Source organism: Phasianus colchicus, chromosome 21, assembly GCF_987193195.1.
Source record: "Phasianus colchicus chromosome 21, bPhaCol1.hap1.1, whole genome shotgun sequence".
In the NCBI taxonomy this organism is placed as follows: domain Eukaryota; kingdom Metazoa; phylum Chordata; class Aves; order Galliformes; family Phasianidae; genus Phasianus; species Phasianus colchicus.
The window spans coordinates 6544500-6561677 of NC_143456.1; the positions used below are offsets into that span (position 1 = coordinate 6544500).

The 17178-nt window shown below is 48.1% G+C and overlaps 2 protein-coding genes across 3 annotated transcripts in view; one reads left to right on the forward strand and one right to left on the reverse strand.

The window, feature by feature from the left end:
* Positions 1-2152, reverse strand: SDF2 (stromal cell derived factor 2). The gene is made up of 3 exons (XM_031591688.2): positions 1957-2152; positions 1675-1871; positions 1-985 (listed from the first exon to the last, which is right to left on the reverse strand). Exons 1-3 carry the CDS (start codon positions 2114-2116, stop codon positions 698-700), a joined length of 645 nt encoding a protein of 214 aa, XP_031447548.2. The 5' UTR covers positions 2117-2152; the 3' UTR covers positions 1-697.
* Positions 2139-17178, forward strand: part of SUPT6H (SPT6 homolog, histone chaperone and transcription elongation factor) — a 26596-nt gene continuing 11556 nt past the window's right edge. The window contains exons 1-21 of one of the 2 annotated variants that reach the window (XM_031591687.2): positions 2139-2276; positions 7173-7304; positions 7791-7949; positions 8107-8177; positions 8591-8786; positions 9454-9538; positions 9923-10196; positions 11022-11123; positions 11650-11766; positions 12312-12401; positions 12739-12881; positions 13126-13277; positions 13659-13757; positions 13931-14060; positions 14177-14327; positions 14749-14903; positions 15059-15254; positions 15589-15728; positions 15807-15924; positions 16241-16317; positions 16901-17036. In XM_031591687.2, the coding sequence (XP_031447547.1) occupies positions 7196-7304; positions 7791-7949; positions 8107-8177; positions 8591-8786; positions 9454-9538; positions 9923-10196; positions 11022-11123; positions 11650-11766; positions 12312-12401; positions 12739-12881; positions 13126-13277; positions 13659-13757; positions 13931-14060; positions 14177-14327; positions 14749-14903; positions 15059-15254; positions 15589-15728; positions 15807-15924; positions 16241-16317; positions 16901-17036 (2700 nt within the window). In that variant the 5' untranslated portion in view covers positions 2139-2276; positions 7173-7195. Of the gene's footprint in view, positions 2277-4457; positions 5796-7172; positions 7305-7790; positions 7950-8106; positions 8178-8590; positions 8787-9453; positions 9539-9922; positions 10197-11021; positions 11124-11649; positions 11767-12311; positions 12402-12738; positions 12882-13125; positions 13278-13658; positions 13758-13930; positions 14061-14176; positions 14328-14748; positions 14904-15058; positions 15255-15588; positions 15729-15806; positions 15925-16240; positions 16318-16900; positions 17037-17178 lie in introns of those variants that run through there. The other variant, XM_090122615.1, reaches the window with a different exon arrangement.

Below are 17178 nucleotides of genomic sequence, written 5' to 3' on the forward strand. Positions count from 1 at the left end.
TGGTCTTTGGGATGTGATTTATTTGAGGGTTCTGGGATCTGTGTCCAAATGGGACTTTGGGATCTGATTTGGGATGCTGGGATCTGCTCTGTGTTGGATTTGGGATGCTGGGATCTGTTTTGTGTTGGATTTGGGATGCTGGGATCTGCTTTGTGTTGGATTTGGGATGCTGGGATCTGCTTTGCATTGGATTTGGGGTGCTTGGATCTGAGGTTCTGTGATCTGACTCCTGTTGGATTTGGGGCACTGAGCTCTGCTTCTTGTCTGAACTGGGCTTTGGCGTTGACCTTATGCTGGATCTGGGAAGGTGGAATCTACTTAGTGTTAAATTTAGGACACTGGAATCAGCTGTAGTGTTGGATTTGGAATTCTGGGATCAGCTTTATGTTGGATTTGGGATGTTGGATTTGGGATGCTGGATTTGGGATGCTGGATTTGGGGTGTCAGGATGAGCTGTGTACTAGATTCAGGATTTTGGGATCAGTTTTGTGCTGGATTTGGGATCAGCTTTATGTTGACTCAGGGTTCTGGGATCTGCTTTGCATCAGATCCCAAACACCAAGTGTCAAATTCAGCACACCAGGATCAGCTTTGTGTTGGATTCAGGATGTTGGGCTCCACTTCCCAATATGCGTCACAATCACATGTGGACAGTGGCCATCCCCACACCAAGCACCCGAACGCATCAGTCCATCAGTCACAACTCAACGTGGTGCTGCTCTGCTTTGAAGACCTCTCCGGGCTGCATGAAGATGCCTTCCATCACCTTCCAGTAATTATTCTGGCTGGAGGTGGCCATGCCGTGCACCTCCCTCTGCCCGTTGATGGGCCGCCCATACTGCTCGCCTGTCACCGAGAGGAAGACGTCGGTGGAGGTGTGCTGGAAACGCACCTCGCTGTCCCGTGCCCAGTAGGTCCCACTGCACAGCACTGTCCAGTCGTCCAGGTAATCGCCCTCACCATCCTCCCCAAAGGCGCTCACTTCCTGGAGGAAAAAAAAAAAAACCAAAACAGCTCAGTTTTAGGGCTCGGGTCTTTGTATCACCTTTGTGTCAGAGGGACAGAGAAGGGACAGCTCTCTGGGGTTGCTGAGATTTACAGGCTGCACGTTTTGAGTGCTGATTCATTAGCAATCTCATTAACCCAGAGCTATGCGGGTGTCCCAAAGGTGCCACAGGATGTTGACCTTGCATGGGGGATGACACGACATGAGGGAGGTAGAATGTGTGGCTGGCCCTAGAGGCCAAGACAGGGATAGGATGGGAATGAGGACTGGGAAAAACGGGCTGGGGAAAAAGGTGGGGCTGACAGGGATCCGTTTTGGCCTGGGAGAACCATGTAGGTCCGAGCTCTTGGGGTGACGAATGGGGGTTGGTTAGGGGACTAGGTGAGGCTGGTAGGGACTTGAGAGAGCAGATGGCAACAAGTGAGACACCACAGAGCCTGGCGGACCCAGTATGGGCCTGGTAGGGACTGCGGAAAACCCAGTAGGGTCCCAATAGCAACAAGAGGGACCCGACAACGACTGGAGCACCCAGCAGGGACTCAGTATGGCCTGGGAGATCTGGCAGGGACCAGAGAACAGGCTGAGCCTGCAGACCCTGGATACAAGAGGTGCCCATTTGGGGTATGGCACACGAGGGCTGCTCCCGGGGCGCAGGGCCATGCCGGTACCTGGTTGCCAGAGAGCGGGGAGACGAAGTTGTGGCTGTGCAGGTTGCGGCCGGTGCCCAGGTGCGTGAGGCGGATGGCCTGCCCGCAGCGCACCGGCTGGCCCCGCTCGCACACAGCGGCCGTGCGGCCTCGCACCCTCCAGTAGCTGTTCCCATCATCCGCCGCCGACACGCCGGTCACCGACTGCTGCCCGCTGCCTGCGGGAGAGAAGAACGGCGGTCAGGCCCAGGACCCGCAACAAGACCCCGCTATACCGATGGGGGGGGACACGAAAGCCATTACCGGAGCCGTAGCGCACATCGTGCGAATGCAGCCGAACGTTGTGCCGCACGTTGAGCAGCTTCACCACCGAACCGCACGTTACAGGCCCGGAACCGCCACCTCGCGCCGCCGCGCCCAGCGCCAGCACGAAGGCCACCACCGGCACAGGGTCCCGCCGCATCCCCGCGACGGCCGCCACCACCGGAAGCGGAAGTGGCGCCGCTCTGCCCGCCCGGAGATCGCAGCTCGTCTGCTCCACCTCCCCCCCTCCTCCTCCCCCCACCCTCCTCGTTCGCTTCTACCGCCGCCGCCGAGGCCTCCATTTTCCTTCAGCGCCTCGGGTAAGGCCGCGCCGGGTTGAACGGCGGGAGGGAGCCGGGAGCGGCCCGGGGGGCTCCGGCCAGCAGGTTGCCGGGTTCCGAAGCCTCCTCCGGGGCCTGCCCGCGGCTGGGAGGCCGATGTGAGGCGGGGGGAGCGACGGGTGGGGGGTGCGGTCGGGCCTCCACGCCTCGTCCTCGGTTGTGAGGTGAAGGCAGAGCCGTCCCAGCGCTGCGGGGCTCCGGCTGAGGGCTGGCCGTGGCCGTGGGCTGGCTGTGGGGTGGGGAGGACCGTCCGAGATCCCCACGGGAGCGGCGAGGTGTGCCAGGCCTTCTCGTGGGGCTGTGCTGAAACGTGGAGGTTGCGGGAGGGGGGGCGGAGGAAAGCGTCGCCGTGTTGTCTTGCCGGTTGGAGGGGAGAGGATCTCAATTTCTTACAGGTTTATTGTGCTCTTCTTTGGTTTCTGGGTCTTCAGGAGCAGGTCCTGTGCTGATGGAGCGCTCTGTTTGGTTAGCAACGTCTGACACAGCCCTCCTTCCCCCCCCCCCCCCCTCCAAAAAAATAATAAAAAAAAGGTTGTGGGGCAGCACCCCTCCGTGGGGTTAATAATCAGTAAAAAAGTGACACGTGAAGGGTAAGGGGAGCGTGGTGCTGCCAGTGGGAAGTGGTTGTTGTGGAGGTTCGCACTCATCTGTTCCTCTTTCTGGATGTGGTCTTATGGAGAAGGAGAAAGGAAGCGCTGAATTTTGGTGCTGAATTATTTAGGGTGGATAAACACGGCTGTGGGAGGATGCAGAGAGAGCCCAGGTGCTGCTCAGTGCTCACATGGCAGCAGTGGGTTTAATGAAGGTTCCAGATACTGCAGCGATTGGCTCCGCATTGGTTCTCACTGCTGAAGAAGGACTGGGAATGTCTCAGCAGTGGCTTCTCCTAAAAAACAACGCTTCAGTACCACACCAGGGTCTAAAATGGATATTTTGGAATTGCTTAAAAGGTGCAGAGAGCAAAGCTGGAAACTTTGTCGTGCTGCTGCATTGGCAGCTGGGTGCTGCAGGCGTCTCTGGTTTGCCCACCATGCAGGGGGGAGCTCAGCCCATGTTTCCTCGCCCCAGGGGGACAAATGCAGATGGGAAATGTAAGACAGGTGTGTGAAGTCATAGAGAGGTCAGAGAAAGCAAGCAGGGTACATCAGTTTTCTATTTCTTAGAGGAAATTATGATGCAGCAAGTCTAAAATAAACAGGCGGAAGTGCTTTCTCACGCAATGTACCATTAGATCGTGGCACACATTGCCACAGGATGTTCTGCAGCACAATAGCACTGGGGAGGTGGGACTGGCAGGGAGCAATAAGACTCACAAAGCAGGTACTGGAACTGCCTGAGCTGCAGTGCCTCGCCTGACCTTCCCCTGTCACAGCATTGCTGATTTCCAGTCGCCGAACGCCACGCTGCAATGCCTTGTTTTGCTCCATTGCACACCTACCATTGAGAGGTGAACATCTGGTTTAGCTTCTGACCTCAATAGTTTACAAAACAGCTGTGAAACCTAAATACATTACATGTTACTGGTGCTGTACCAGGGCTGGCAGGCTCTTCAGATGTCTGTGCTTGCAGCAAGGAGTGGCTCTTAGGAGAAGCCTGCAGCTGATGAGGAGCCCGTGAGAGTGCTTGGTTGTGGTGTGAGTGCCTTACTGCTCCAAAGGGATGCTCTCATGGGCTTTATATGTTTCAAATCAAAGATGGTGATACAATCATCTGCATTTTGCAGTGAGACACAGACTGGAGGTCATCGCTCAGTGATCAATGTTAAATGCATACATTCGGGCTCAAATATGGCATTTTTATTTAATACAGGTATTCAGTGCATTTGTCACCTTTGCAATTGGTTTGGGTTTTTCCTAATGAGCAGATTGTTGCAGTCTCCTACTCTGTGGAATACTCTTGCTGTACTAGGATTAATTTCACGAACATCTCAATGACAAAATGAATGGATTGGGCTTCTTTAGGCACTACATTTTAATTTTGAGTCCAGTTTTCAAGCTTTCATATTCTCACGGAGCTTTCTGAATCTTCTCCAGTCCACCCATTTTGTCTTCGAAGTGCAGACATGAGAGCAGGACAAAACTGTTCAGTGGTGACTTTGGCAAAGGTGTTTAGCAAAAAAATCCTAGGTGAACTGTGAGTTGAACCATGAAATGGCAGAGATTAAAATGATCCCTGTCCAAAAAACCATCCTGAAATAATACTGGTGTGGCTTGGGAGCTCGATGTAGTTGCTCCCATGAAGGATGGGGAGCAGTCAGGATTGTTGCTTGTGTTGTGAAATGTGCATGTAGTTCTGGCCTGAGCCTAGGTTAGCAAGTTTTTCTTGTTTTGTGCCTTGACACTGATATCCTGGGACTGCTCCTGGGTCCACAAACAGGGTCCAGCTGGGTCTGCTGAATAATAAACATGTCTCACCATGAGAGACTGCTCTGTGGTTCTGCAGTTACCACTGAGATGCTTCCTATTTCCCTCATCCCACACCTGCTATGGCTGTGAGCTTCTTTGGGCCATTCTTGATGTCAGTCCTGTCCCTGCCTTGACTCAGTGCTGCCATGGCAAGGCACAGGAGCACTCTTTCTCATCTATTCTGATATTTTGCAGGTGCTCACTGTGTGTTTCCATTTCTAAACTTAATGAGTGAACTTTTGCTTGCGTATTGTGTGCAGAACTGTGCCTGCCTCCAGCACTGCAGTCTTCTGATTGCAGTCCTGAGTAGCCAGCAGATAGCTGGATGTGTGCCCAAGGCTTTGCAGGTGCTTGAACATCTGGTTTGCAGCATGCTCAGGTCCATCGTTCCCTTAGCAAAGCAGAGAGGTACCTGCAGTGCCTGGCCCTGCTGATCTGATCTCTGGTCACTGTATTGACAGCAGAGAGCTATCTGCTCTGTGTCACTCCAGTTAAAAGCAGCTTATAGACTCTGGAAATTTGCCATTGTGCCCTTGAGCTGAGCAAAGTGCAGGAACCCCTGCTCTGAAGCAGAGGTCAGGTAAGCACACAGGCCCAGCATTGCTTGGGACACCTCTGTGTCCGCTCCTGCTGCCAACACTGTGCTGCCCTTGACCCTTGTCCATCTTGGTCAGTGTCTGTTGACTGTGAGGTGTTCTGGGGTAAAGCTAGTCACCCATAGAAGCCTGTCTGCTCTTGCATAGGTAAACATGCAGGTCTGGGTGCTGTTTCCCTGCCTTTTTAGTGTTCTTGTGTAATTTAGCGTTTGCTCCCATGCTGCAGCGATCTCCCACTCTCTCCTGGGGTTGTTACAGGAACAGGGATGCTGCTGGGATGCTCTCAGGATGGATCCAATGCCTGATACAGCCAGGATAGCCTGGAAATACTCAGTGAGGATGGATCCCTAGAGCCAGACAAACAGCCCTCTGAACAGCAGCACTGGTCTGAAGTCCATATCTTCATCTTCACCCATGTGGGAAGAGGTCTCTGCCTGTCTTCTGTGTTATTTCAGATGAATGCCTCTCTCAAAGGGAGGGTGGAAGAGGCATCATTAGTACGTATCTGATTCAGCATCTCCATGGTAATAGCTGCCCTCACTTCCATTTCCTGTGCTAAGTGACATCTCCTCTGTCCTGGGGTGGAATTCAGTGGAGCTGAAAGCTCCTGGTGTCGTGGGCGGCTGGCTTGTGTGGAACCTGCTCAGCTGGATCATTACGTGAGATGGGCTTCCAAAGTCATAGCTGTTCCCTGCATCCAAACAAATTTCATTTGACGTGAACTGAAATTACCAGGAAATGGTAGAACAAGTGCTGAGGAGGAAAGTTGGAACTGCAAGTGAAATGTTTCGCTAGCAGAGAGTAATCAGACTGCACGTAGCACTGTGATGAAGGTGTTTTTTCCTTGCTGTACAAGTGGAAACACTGTAGAAAAAGGAGCTTGGTCTGCACTGATGTTTATGTTCGTACACCCTGGTGGGTACAGAAGAATAGGTGAGGAAGTGTGGAACTGACATAATGCTCATACTGAACCTGGCAAACAAAGCAACTCCTGTTCACGCAGTTACATGGTTCATCAGTGGCATTTGCTTTGAAATGCAGAAAACATTTACCTGGCATGAGTGCTGCCTTCTGAAGCGTTATTAGGGAGGGGGATGCTAGAGTGTGTGACATCTGCAGTGCCCTTCTGAAGGCGGGGATCACACTGTACCTGCGTGCTGTGCCAGGGCGGTGATGTCCTGTCTGTTGTAGAGCAGCAGCCTTGGCTTGCTGCGGCTTCTCCCTGTCTGGAGCATCATAAATAGGTGTTGGCCACAGCCACGGAGCCCTGAGCCAAGGAATATGAGCTGCTGTTTGCTTGCAACTGAGGTCTTTCCCTTGTCTTTGTTGTGGGCTTCGTTTAGTGAGATAGGGCCAACGCATTCCTCTGGAGCTATTCATGTTTTAAGACTTAAAAGATTCTCCAATATTTGCTTTTTTTTTTTTTTTTAATTGATCTGAGAAGCAAATCCCTGGGTTTTTTGAAGTTGCTGTGTTTGTGCACCAGATGTATGGATCTCTGACACAGCGCTGCGTTGGGGATGGTGTAGGGCTGCTGTCCTGGCCAGGCATGAGGGTATGGATGGGATGAAGGGCTTTGGCTCTGTGTGCTGTTTCAGCTGGAGCTCAGCTGTGCAGTGAGTGCTGTCGTGACAGTCGTGTTCTGCTCACTGAGACACAGCCTGACAGGCGCCAGCAGCCCCTGGCTGCTGCCTTCACTTGCCTAATCTCTGCTGACAGGGATGTGCAGACAAGGGGGGCTCTGGGTGATTCAGAGCCTGGACAAATAATTTGAAACCTTTTGCCTTAGCTGTCTCCTCTCCAAAACCCAGTAGGGGGAAGTGCTTGTGTTCCCATCCCTCAACTGATGTGATGGATGTGTTCTCTCTCCCCAGTTCCTGCGTGAGACGCCACAGCCATGTCTGACTTCGTAGAAAGTGAAGCAGAGGAGTCAGAGGAGGAGTACAACCAGGATGGAGAGGTTGTTCCCAGAGTAACCAAGAAATTTGTAGAGGAAGATGAGGATGGTGAGTGTGTCTGTGTGCTCTGGCTTTGCTGAACTGTCTGTGTGCTTCACTGCTCTATTTTGCGTCGTGTCACTGCAGATGGAGCAATAACTGTGCATAACAGTGTGACCATCTGTAGTCAATATTCTCAACTGTTTAAGTGCTTCCTTTCCTCAGAATTCTTAGATGGGTTTTATATTTGGTAGTGGAAAATAGACGTCTTCACCCCCACAGGACTTTCAGGCACACAGTCTGATAGTAAACCATAAAAGAATAGGAATTCTTCTGGTGTGACCACTCCACCTGTTCTGTCTGCAGAGAGAGCATGAGACAAGACAAGAAATGTGGCTTTGGCATGAGTAGCTGACTTGGTTCTGTGTCAGTAAAAGTGTTTAGTTAAGACTCTCTGCCTGGGTAGTGTGAAGGAAGATGTTTGCATAAAGCTGAGAAGGTGACTTGGCAGATAAACACTGCATAAATGTCGAATGCTTGTTGCTCTCCACCCAGATGAGGAAGAGGAGGAGGAGAATCTTGATGATCAAGATGAGCAAGGGAACCTGAAAGGATTCATTAACGATGATGATGATGAGGAAGAGGAAGAGGAGGAAGAAGCCAGTGACTCCGGGGACTCTGAGGATGATGTTGGCCATAAAAAGAGAAAGCGCAGTAAGTTTTGGGGCGATTGTTTATAGCAGGCCACAGTGCAAGTCTCCCTCTGCCATTGGGGTCTGCGTAGCCTGGGTAAGCTGTACCCTCTCACTGGTTTGTACATTCTGAAGTGAGTAAAGAGGGAATTTAACTTGTTACTGCTTTCCTCTGTTAGCTTTTGATGACCGCCTGGAGGATGATGATTTTGACCTCATTGAAGAGAACTTGGGTGTTAAAGTCAAAAGGGTGAGTTGTGTTTCCATGCTGTTGCTAATGGCATAGTGCATCTTAGCAGAGATGCTTGGCTCCTGCCTGGTGTGGTACCTCCTGCCTTCTCCTGGCCCCTTGAAAAGGAAGAGCTCAGTGCTTGAGAGAAACACAATCTCTCCCTGGCACCTAGAGTATGCATTACACTTCCTGCATCGTTTTCAGCAGGCAGCTATGTCGTGTGGCATGCTGTGACAAATGAGCAGTATGGCTCTCTTGGAGCTGAGCGATTCTTTGTCCCTCCTTACCTGTGCTGTGCTGGGCTCTGTCCTGCTCTTTCCAGTTATCGCCTGAGTAGCAGAGGAAATGCAATTCTAAACCAGAAGAGATAACAGAAAGCCTGTGTGTCTGTGCCAGGATTTATGTGCACTAACAAGCTTTTTTGCTTGCAGCAAAAATTCAGACGTGTGCGGAAAATGTCTGATGATGAGGATGATGAAGAGGAGGACTATGGTAAGGAAGAACATGAGAAGGAAGCCATTGCTGAAGAAATCTTTCAAGATGGTGAAGGCGAGGAGGGAGGGGAAGCTGTTGAAGCTCCTGTTGCACCACCAGAAGAGGAAGAAGAGGAGGAAGAAGATGAATCTGGTGAGTGTGGATGGTCCAAAGTTTGTCATAGGATAAAAGCACTGGAACAAAGTATGGTTTTCCCTGAGCTATAGTTAACCAAAATTTGTAGCTCTAGAGTGGTCCAGCTTTTGTTGATCTGATTAGTACAATCTTTAGAATTAAAAGTTAGCAGACTTAGTTTGGACAGAACAGTTTAGATGAACAGAACCACATTGCTTACGCTACTGTGTTCAGTGTTTAAACTTCCTTCAAAGGGAAAACTCTTCAAAAGATGTTGGTGGAGGTTCTGTTTAGCACCTGGTAGCACATTGCACACCTGCTCTAATTCTGCTCTTGGGCATTAGCCCATCATCTTTGCTAACACTGTGCTGAAAGAGTTGCAAAAATTATTTGTCTAGCATTTAATGCAGCAGGACTTTTTTTACTGCATTTTCTTTGCACTGAGCTGCTGATAGCTGCCAGATGCCTTTTCCTGTTTTTAAAAGTTAGTTCTAGCTTGTTATTGTGGTTCAGGCTTCTGGAATACCTGAGGTTGGTGCAAGAGATGCTGTGGGTAGCTGTGCAGGCCAGCAGTCACCTAAGTCTGTGGTGCAATTGCACCAGTTGCACTGGCTGAGCTGAAGTTTGTCAGTTACTGGCTGAAGGTGTGAGTGTCCTGGCTGCTAAAATGGTTCTCTGTGTCCAGACATCGATGACTTCATAGTGGATGATGATGGACAACCTCTGAAGAAGCCAAAATGGAGAAAGAAGCTGCCCGGATACACTGATGCGTAAGTATTGATTGTAAATTGGCCTGGAGCCTCAGAACCAGTGCTCAGATTACTTGATTTTTTGCAACTTCAGTGTGATTCTGCTTGTGGTTGGAAATTGCTGGTCTTGTTCCCTAGAGGAACCTGTTAAATGTAAGGATGGGGCTTTAAGCCTGTGGCTTTATAAATGTCTGCCTTCTTCCTTTTCCCTGGATTGTTTTTTTTATAAGAATATCAATAGTAGTCCCTTAAGAGAAATACTTGCATTTAAAGCTCAAACAGTTGTGTACCTATCCACAATTTTTAACGTGGGTGCAAAAATAAAGCTTAGACCGTAGATATTTTGGCCAGAACAATATTTTTTGAACTGCATAATGGGACTGAAGAATAGTTTTTGCATTCCAGTGCTTTGCAGGAAGCCCAGGAAATTTTTGGTGTGGACTTTGACTACGATGAGTTTGAGAAGTACAATGAGTATGATGAGGAGATGGAGGAGGAATATGAATATGAGGATGAAGAAGCTGAAGGAGAGACCCGTGTCCGACCCAAGAAGACTGCCAAGAAACGTGTCAGTCGGCGTAGCATCTTTGAGATGTATGAGCCCAGTGAGCTGGAGAGCAGTCACCTAACAGATCAGGACAATGAGATCCGGATGACGGACATGCCTGAGAGATTCCAGGTGAGGAAGAAGGGTGTCAGTGTGCAGACAAAGCATTTCAGCTCCCAACAAGTACAGCAGGCCTGGGGCCTGCAGGCCGACTTTCTCATCTGGCTTCTGGATGGATTTCCAGCATCTCTGGTCCCACCCCTTAAATGTAACTGAAACTCAGTAGTTAAATGTAACAATGAAGCTGAATTGTTGTGACTCTGTAAATCCAAAGGGGTTTTAGTGCTGGTCATAGTTTCTCTTTGGCCACTGGGTGCCAGTGTTGCACTGCTGGAAGTGGTGCAGGGCTGGTGCTCTTCTCAGCCTTTGTGCTGGATGCTGTTAGCAATCCTATGAGTAGTACCTTTGCCTAACAAGAGTGAAACTGCAGCACCAGAGGAGGCTTTCTGGAGTTTTCTGGCCTACAGCTATGCCAGTCAATGCAACTGTTCCATGCAAGGTGTTTCTACAACCTGCTTTAATTCAGGTGATAGGGACTTACACTCTTGTCAGAGTGAAGTACTTTTGTGCTGCTAGAAATCATTCTGGTATCACATTTTTGTAATTTCACTGCATATTCAGATTTCCCCAAAGAGTCTGCACTTTGACTTCCTTTTAAAAAATGTTGGTGCCTCTGTGCATAGAGACCTGCTATTCACCTTTGTGAAAGGTGATGTTGAGGCTGCTGGCTTTTGAAAGGACCTTTATTCCATGCCAGTGTATACAGTGAAAGAGAATGCTGTGTGTAAAATCTTCTGTTCAGACATTTTGTCATCAAAAGAGAAGTGGTTGGATCTAAATGCCTGGAGAGGATTTGGAGCTGCTTTATGTGCTGTTATTCCTGTTGTCTTTTCACAGTTGCGATCCATCCCTGTAAAAAGTGCTGAAGATGATGAGCTGGAGGAAGAAGCTGACTGGATTTACAGGAATGCATTTGCAACACCCACCATTTCCTTGCAGGTAAAGGACTGTGCCTGGGAGTTTTGTCCTAAGAGAACTGCTGACTTGATGGTGCTGCAGATTTCCAACCTGGAGACATTGTTGTAAGAGGCTACTCAAAAAAATGTGGTGCCCACTGTAATTTTATTTCTGTTTTTCTGTGGATCACACACATCCACACATCTTCATTTTCACATCCATAGAACAGGGAAAAAACAAACAAACAAACAAAACAAAACAAAAAAAAAAACCAGAACAGAGAGGTTTCAAGAATTATTGTCAAGAAAGACAGATCTCTGAGCCACTGTGTACTTAGGGATAAACTAATATTAACTGTGATCTGCTTTTAGCCGTTAGTTACATTAGCCAGATGCTGCTTCTTCTTTAAGCCAATCAGGCTTTTCTGTGCTCTGAAATTGCAGCATGAAGCTAAACCTACATCTCCTGCTAATAAAAGGGTCGCCGTTTCCCACCCTTAGCCTGGGCTGTTCTTTTAGTGAGGGTGCTCAGGAGTACAATCAACTTAATGTGTTGTTTATCCTTTTAGGAAAGTTCTGACTACCTTGATCGTGGACAAGCCAGCAGCAGCTTCAGCCGCAAGGGACCCAGCACCATCCAGAAGATTAAAGAAGCCCTGAATTTCATGAGAAATCAACATTTTGAGGTACTTTGTAACTCAGCTTTGTTTTTGAAATGAAGTCTCAGTGTACAGATGGGATTAGTAGAGGGACTGCTGGAGGTATTTAGTGTAATAAAGGAGATGAGTCTGTGATGGCCTACCTGATTGCCTCACCTATGGAAAAATGGTGCTTCCCTGGAAAGTGCAGCTCATCTCATGTGAGCTGTGACAGCAGAGGTTTTAACATCTGTTTGATGAGGCTACTGTTGCCATGGTCAATCTGATAAATTAGATGGAGAAATTCCAGAGTCTCTTGAGTCTTATTTGTTCAATAAAATGTTTATCATCTATAAAGATGTTTGTCTTCATACGAGGGGTGTTGCTTAATTTCACAGAATCTGTTTGGGGTATGTGATGTGTTATTCATTGGAACAGTCTGAGGAGTGGTGTCATGATTCAGCACATCTCCCACACTGCTGCCCCATCAATTTGTTCTCCTAAATGGACAGGAGCAATCTCTGGACTTGTGGCTGCCAGGGGGAGCCCAGTCTGCTTTCACTTGGTGTTGACGAGTCTCATTTCTGACCTAGGTCCCATTCATCGCCTTCTACAGAAAGGAGTATGTGGAACCAGAGCTGCACATCAATGACCTCTGGAGTGTCTGGCAGTGGGATGAGAAGGTGAGAAGTGTTTTCAGTCCTTATTATCCCATTGGTATTTACCATATCTTCCCACCTTTGTGTATTGACTTTGTATAGTGTAAGGAGTGCCCATTCCTTTTCTACTATTAGGTAGATTCAGATCTTTATTTTCTGTTAACGTGATGTGTGAGACAAAACCTGCCACAGATTTATCATATCTGAGCACGTTTGTGGGTGAAGATATTGATAGTTATTTTTTTATGACAATCTGGGATCCTGAGAGTGCCTCTTTAGGAGCTCCTCGTTGGGAAGAGAGAAGGCAGATGTAGCACACAGCTACGTTGGATTTCAGTGGAAATTTCTGTTTTTGTGTTAGTGGACCCAGCTGAAGATCCGCAAGCAAAACCTGACACGTCTGTTTGAGAAGATGCAGGCCTACCAGTATGAGCAGATCTCTGCTGACCCAGACAAGCCTTTGGCTGATGGAATAAGGGCTCTTGATACTACTGACATGGAGAGGTACGGTGTCATGACTTTGTATTCATTCCAACATAACTTAAGATGCATATTGTACTGCAGGCCAGAGAGCAGATTATTGACTTTAAACTCACTACAAAACCAGTAATAAGAAATGTTTAAAACTCTTTCACAAGAGGATCCAAGTGTTCCATTTTCCTGACCTGTACCAGAGCAGGTTCCTTGAGCACTCTAAACACAGCTCAGCTGAAAGCAGGATGTAACATGCTGGCTTTGCACATTCCAGGCTGAAGGACGTGCAGTCCATGGATGAGCTGAAAGATGTGTATAATCACTTCCTGCTGTACTATGGACGAGACATCCCCAAGATGCAGAATGCTGCAAAGGCTGCTCGAAAGAAGCAAAAGCGTATCCGAGAAGATGGTGAAGAGGAGGAAGGTTTGTCTTCAAGCTTGATAAGTCTCATAGACCTGGGCTGGTTCAAAATCCTGGTTTAAAACAGTAGTAAGAAAGCTTGTTGAAAAGCCTAGGTGTGTGCACAGATCTGCTGCTCTCTTCTGTCTTAGGTTAGCCCCAGGTGTTCCAGGCATCTCTAAAAATGTTTAGAATTTGTCATACAGGATGTTATTTTTCCAAGGAACTGAGTATCCCCCTTCACGACCAGGGTATTATAAATAATTTTAAGGCTGCTGTGAGCTTTCATGTTCTCATGTGGTTTAGGGACAGTGTTGCACAATGTAATTTGTGTTTGTCCCCTTTAATGTGCTGCTGATATACTGCAGGTGACTGGATGCCTTGCTAAACATGTGCTTCCCGTAGGTGAAGGGGAGGATGCAGAAGATGATGAGCAGAAAGGGCCTGAGCTGAAGCAGGCTTCCCGTCGGGATATGTACACCATCTGTCAAACAGCTGGGCTGGGTAAGAGCTCTGCTCTGTCACATTGAGTTTGCAGTGTGTGTGCTGTGGCCTGGCCTACACTTCTAAGTTGTGTGGCTTACCTGTAGGAGGAAGGCTGATAGTTGAGCTCCATGCAAGCTACGATACCCTTCTCATCATTTGTGTGATTTTATTTTTTAATTCTTTTCCCCTAGATGGCCTGGCTAAGAAGTTTGGTCTGACACCTGAGCAGTTTGGAGAGAATCTCCGAGACAGTTACCAACGTCACGAGACAGAGCAGTTCCCTGCAGAGCCCCTGGAGCTGGCCAAGGACTATGTGTGTAGGTCAGTGTGTGGGGATCCTCACCGAGGTCCTGTAGATGTGGCAGGGGAAGGGATCTGGTTGTGTTCTCACATCCCAAGACTGTCTCGCTTTTTTTTTTTTTTTTTTTTGCTTTTAGTCAATTCCCAAGCCCAGAAGCTGTTCTGGAAGGAGCACGGTACATGGTAGCATTGCAGATAGCCAGGGAGCCTTTGGTCAGGCAGGTCCTGAGACAGACTTTCCAAGAAAGGGCTAAAATCAACATTTCACCAACCAAAAAGGGGAAGAAGGTAAGGAAAGGAGCTCTGACTCTGTGAGTCCACTTGGGGAGGGATCTATATAATGTACAAATACTTGTTTTGTGTCTGAAAACTTCTCCCATGTCAGTGGCAACTTGGAGTGAATCTTAAAGCATGTGAGCTGGGCTGTTGCAGAGGCAAGCTCAGCAGCAACCTGCATTTTCAGTCTCAGCATTTCATCAGACCTGATTCTTGCTGTTGAAATGTTGTCTTCAGTTGTTAGAACAGTTTCTGTTTTTTCTGGGACTGGGAATGAATTCCACTGTGTCCTGCTGGGGGAGGAAATGGAAACTGGCAGGCATAGATAGGAGTGAGGGAGTATTGAATAAAAAACATTGTCTACTACATTGTACAGTAGGGCCTGTCTTTGTGGATGTCTGTATGCATGCTGATAGTCTTTTCTCTATCCCAGGATATTGATGAAGCCCATTATGCCTATTCCTTTAAATACTTGAAGAACAAGCCAGTGAAGGAGCTGCGAGATGACCAGTTCCTGAAAATGAGCCTGGCAGAGGAGGAGGCACTGCTGACTATAGACATCAGCATAGACATGAAAGGAGTGGAGGGGTGAGTTCTCAGTGGTCATGTCTTGGCAGAGCTTATTCAACCAGTGCTGGTGTGCTGTTGGAGCTCTTCTGTAACTCAAACTATTCCTGGATGTCATGATTATCTGTTTCTTCTCCTCTTTTTTTTGTTTTTTTGTTTTTTTGTTTTATTTTCAGGTATGGTAGTGACCAGACATACTTTGAGGAAATCAAACAGTTCTATTATCGGGATGAGTTCAGCCACCAGGTGCAGGAATGGAATCGGCAGCGTACCATGGCCATTGAGAGATCCCTCAACCAGTTCCTCTATGTGCAGATGGCTAAAGAGCTGAAGAACAAGCTGCTGGTGGAGGCCAAGGAGTATGTTCTCAAGGTGAGATGGGGTACAGATGTGCGTGAGACAGAGCTAAGCTTATAGATGCTAACAGTCCTGCAGCATGCTGAAGACAGCTGCTGGTCGGCCATATAAAGGCACTTGGGAAAGAGGAGGGGACAGTAAGCAATCTGAGTCAGGTTCTCTTGTAACATTAAAGATGCTTCAGAGGGAGACAAGATGGACTTTGTGATTCTAGAGACCTAGTCATGATTCTGACAGAGTATACTGTCAGTCTGCCTTGAGCAGCCCCTGACCTTCACTCTGGAGTAGGGCTGTGCCAAAGCTTCTGCACTGGATTTTCTTATTCCTCTCTTTCCTCCCTTCTTACTAGGCTTGCAGCCGCAAGCTGTACAACTGGCTGAAAGTAGCTTCATACCGTCCTGATCAGCAAGTGGAGGAAGATGATGATTTCATGGATGAAAACCAAGGGAAAGGAATTCGGGTGCTAGGCATTGCGTTTTCCTCAGCCAGGTAAGAGGAATGGAATTGGCTCAAGATATATGTTCAGCTTTAGCAGTCCTCCATGTGTGAGTGATCTCTGTGTTTCAGGGACCACCCTGTGTTTTGTGCCCTCGTTAATGGAGAGGGTGAGGTTACAGACTTCCTCCGACTGCCACATTTCACAAAGAGAAGGAATGCCTGGCGTGAGGAAGAGAGGGAAAAGAAGGTGAGACTCAATACAGCTATTATCTTGAGACCAACACCCACAGGTTGCTCTTGGTACTGAGTGATGTACTGTGGGCTGGAGAGGAACAGTCAGTCTGAAGTCGGTATAGGCCTTGTCACTCTTATGTGCAAGAATTTTGCCTTTTTTCCACACTGCAGTTATTCTGGAGAGGAGAGGTTGCTTCCAACTAGATTACAGTTCAGGGTGGCAGAGTGGGAAGATTTTCCCTGTGAAATAGGAAGCAAAACCTGGTAGCTGATTCAGTACAGAAACCCTCTAGCTTTTCTACCCTGACCTGTCTCGCTTTTCTTTCTAGGCACAGGATATTGAAACCTTGAAAAAATTCCTTTTGAACAAGAAGCCTCACGTGGTCACAATTGCAGGCGAGAACAGGTCAGATAACAGATCGTTGTGTTCCTTCCACTTCCAAGTCTCTCTGCAGTGTTTTCCTTATTCTTCTCTACGTTTCACTGCTTGGAGAGTTAGTGGGAGGAGGGAAGGACTGATGGTGCCTCTCCCCAGGTTTTGAGCGGGTAGTGAATAGCATTGGGCATCCTTACTAGATTCTTAGCATACTGGGTCTCTCTTGCCTCAGGTGGAAAGCTAACACGGAACGCAGCTTTAAGTAAACCAGAAAATTACCTACTTTCTTCTGGAAGCAAAGAGCTGTCTACCAACAGCTAGGCTTGTTAATGCTATTTCCAGCAGAGAAGGGTAGTGGCTATAACACTGTGGTGATGAAAGATCTATCGTGAATCCTCTCTGTGGATGATTTTCTCTCCAAACTGACCTGACCTGTGCTAAGAGACTTGCTCTCTGCTGTTCAATTTCTAGTTGACCTGTGATTTCATTGTTTTTGCTTTAAGGAATCTATTTTGTTAGTGATGTGTCATAAACCATTGGTGTTATCTCCTTAAGTGGTTTGAGGACCCAGCTTTGCGTTCTCCCTTCAATACACTTGGTCATTTTTCCCTAGGGATGCCCAGATGCTGATGGAGGATGTAAAGAGGATTGTTCATGAACTGGATCAGGGGCAGCAGCTGTCCTCTATTGGAGTAGAGCTGGTAGATAATGAACTGGCCATCCTCTACATGAACAGCAAGAAATCTGAGGTGAACCTTCTGTTATTTTAGCCATTCTTTAGCCTTTGGCTCATTTGGGCTGTCTCAGCTTCTGTTTATTATACTGACCCAGCCTTGTGTCGTACACTGCCTCGCGTGATCCATTTAGAAAATGACTTAAGTGATCCTTAAG

Excerpts from the sequence above, each read along its gene's own strand:
- SDF2 (XM_031591688.2), bottom strand. The coding sequence starts at position 2,116 with ATGCGGCGGGACCCTGTGCCGGTGGTGGCCTTCGTGCTGGCGCTGGGC. Across the intron at positions 1,872-1,956 it reads CGATGTGCGCTACGGCTCCG|GCAGCGGGCAGCAGTCGGTG; the intron begins GTAATGGCTTTC and ends TCTCTCCCGCAG. Across the intron at positions 986-1,674 it reads CCCCGCTCTCTGGCAACCAG|GAAGTGAGCGCCTTTGGGGA; the intron begins GTACCGGCATGG and ends TTTTTCCTCCAG.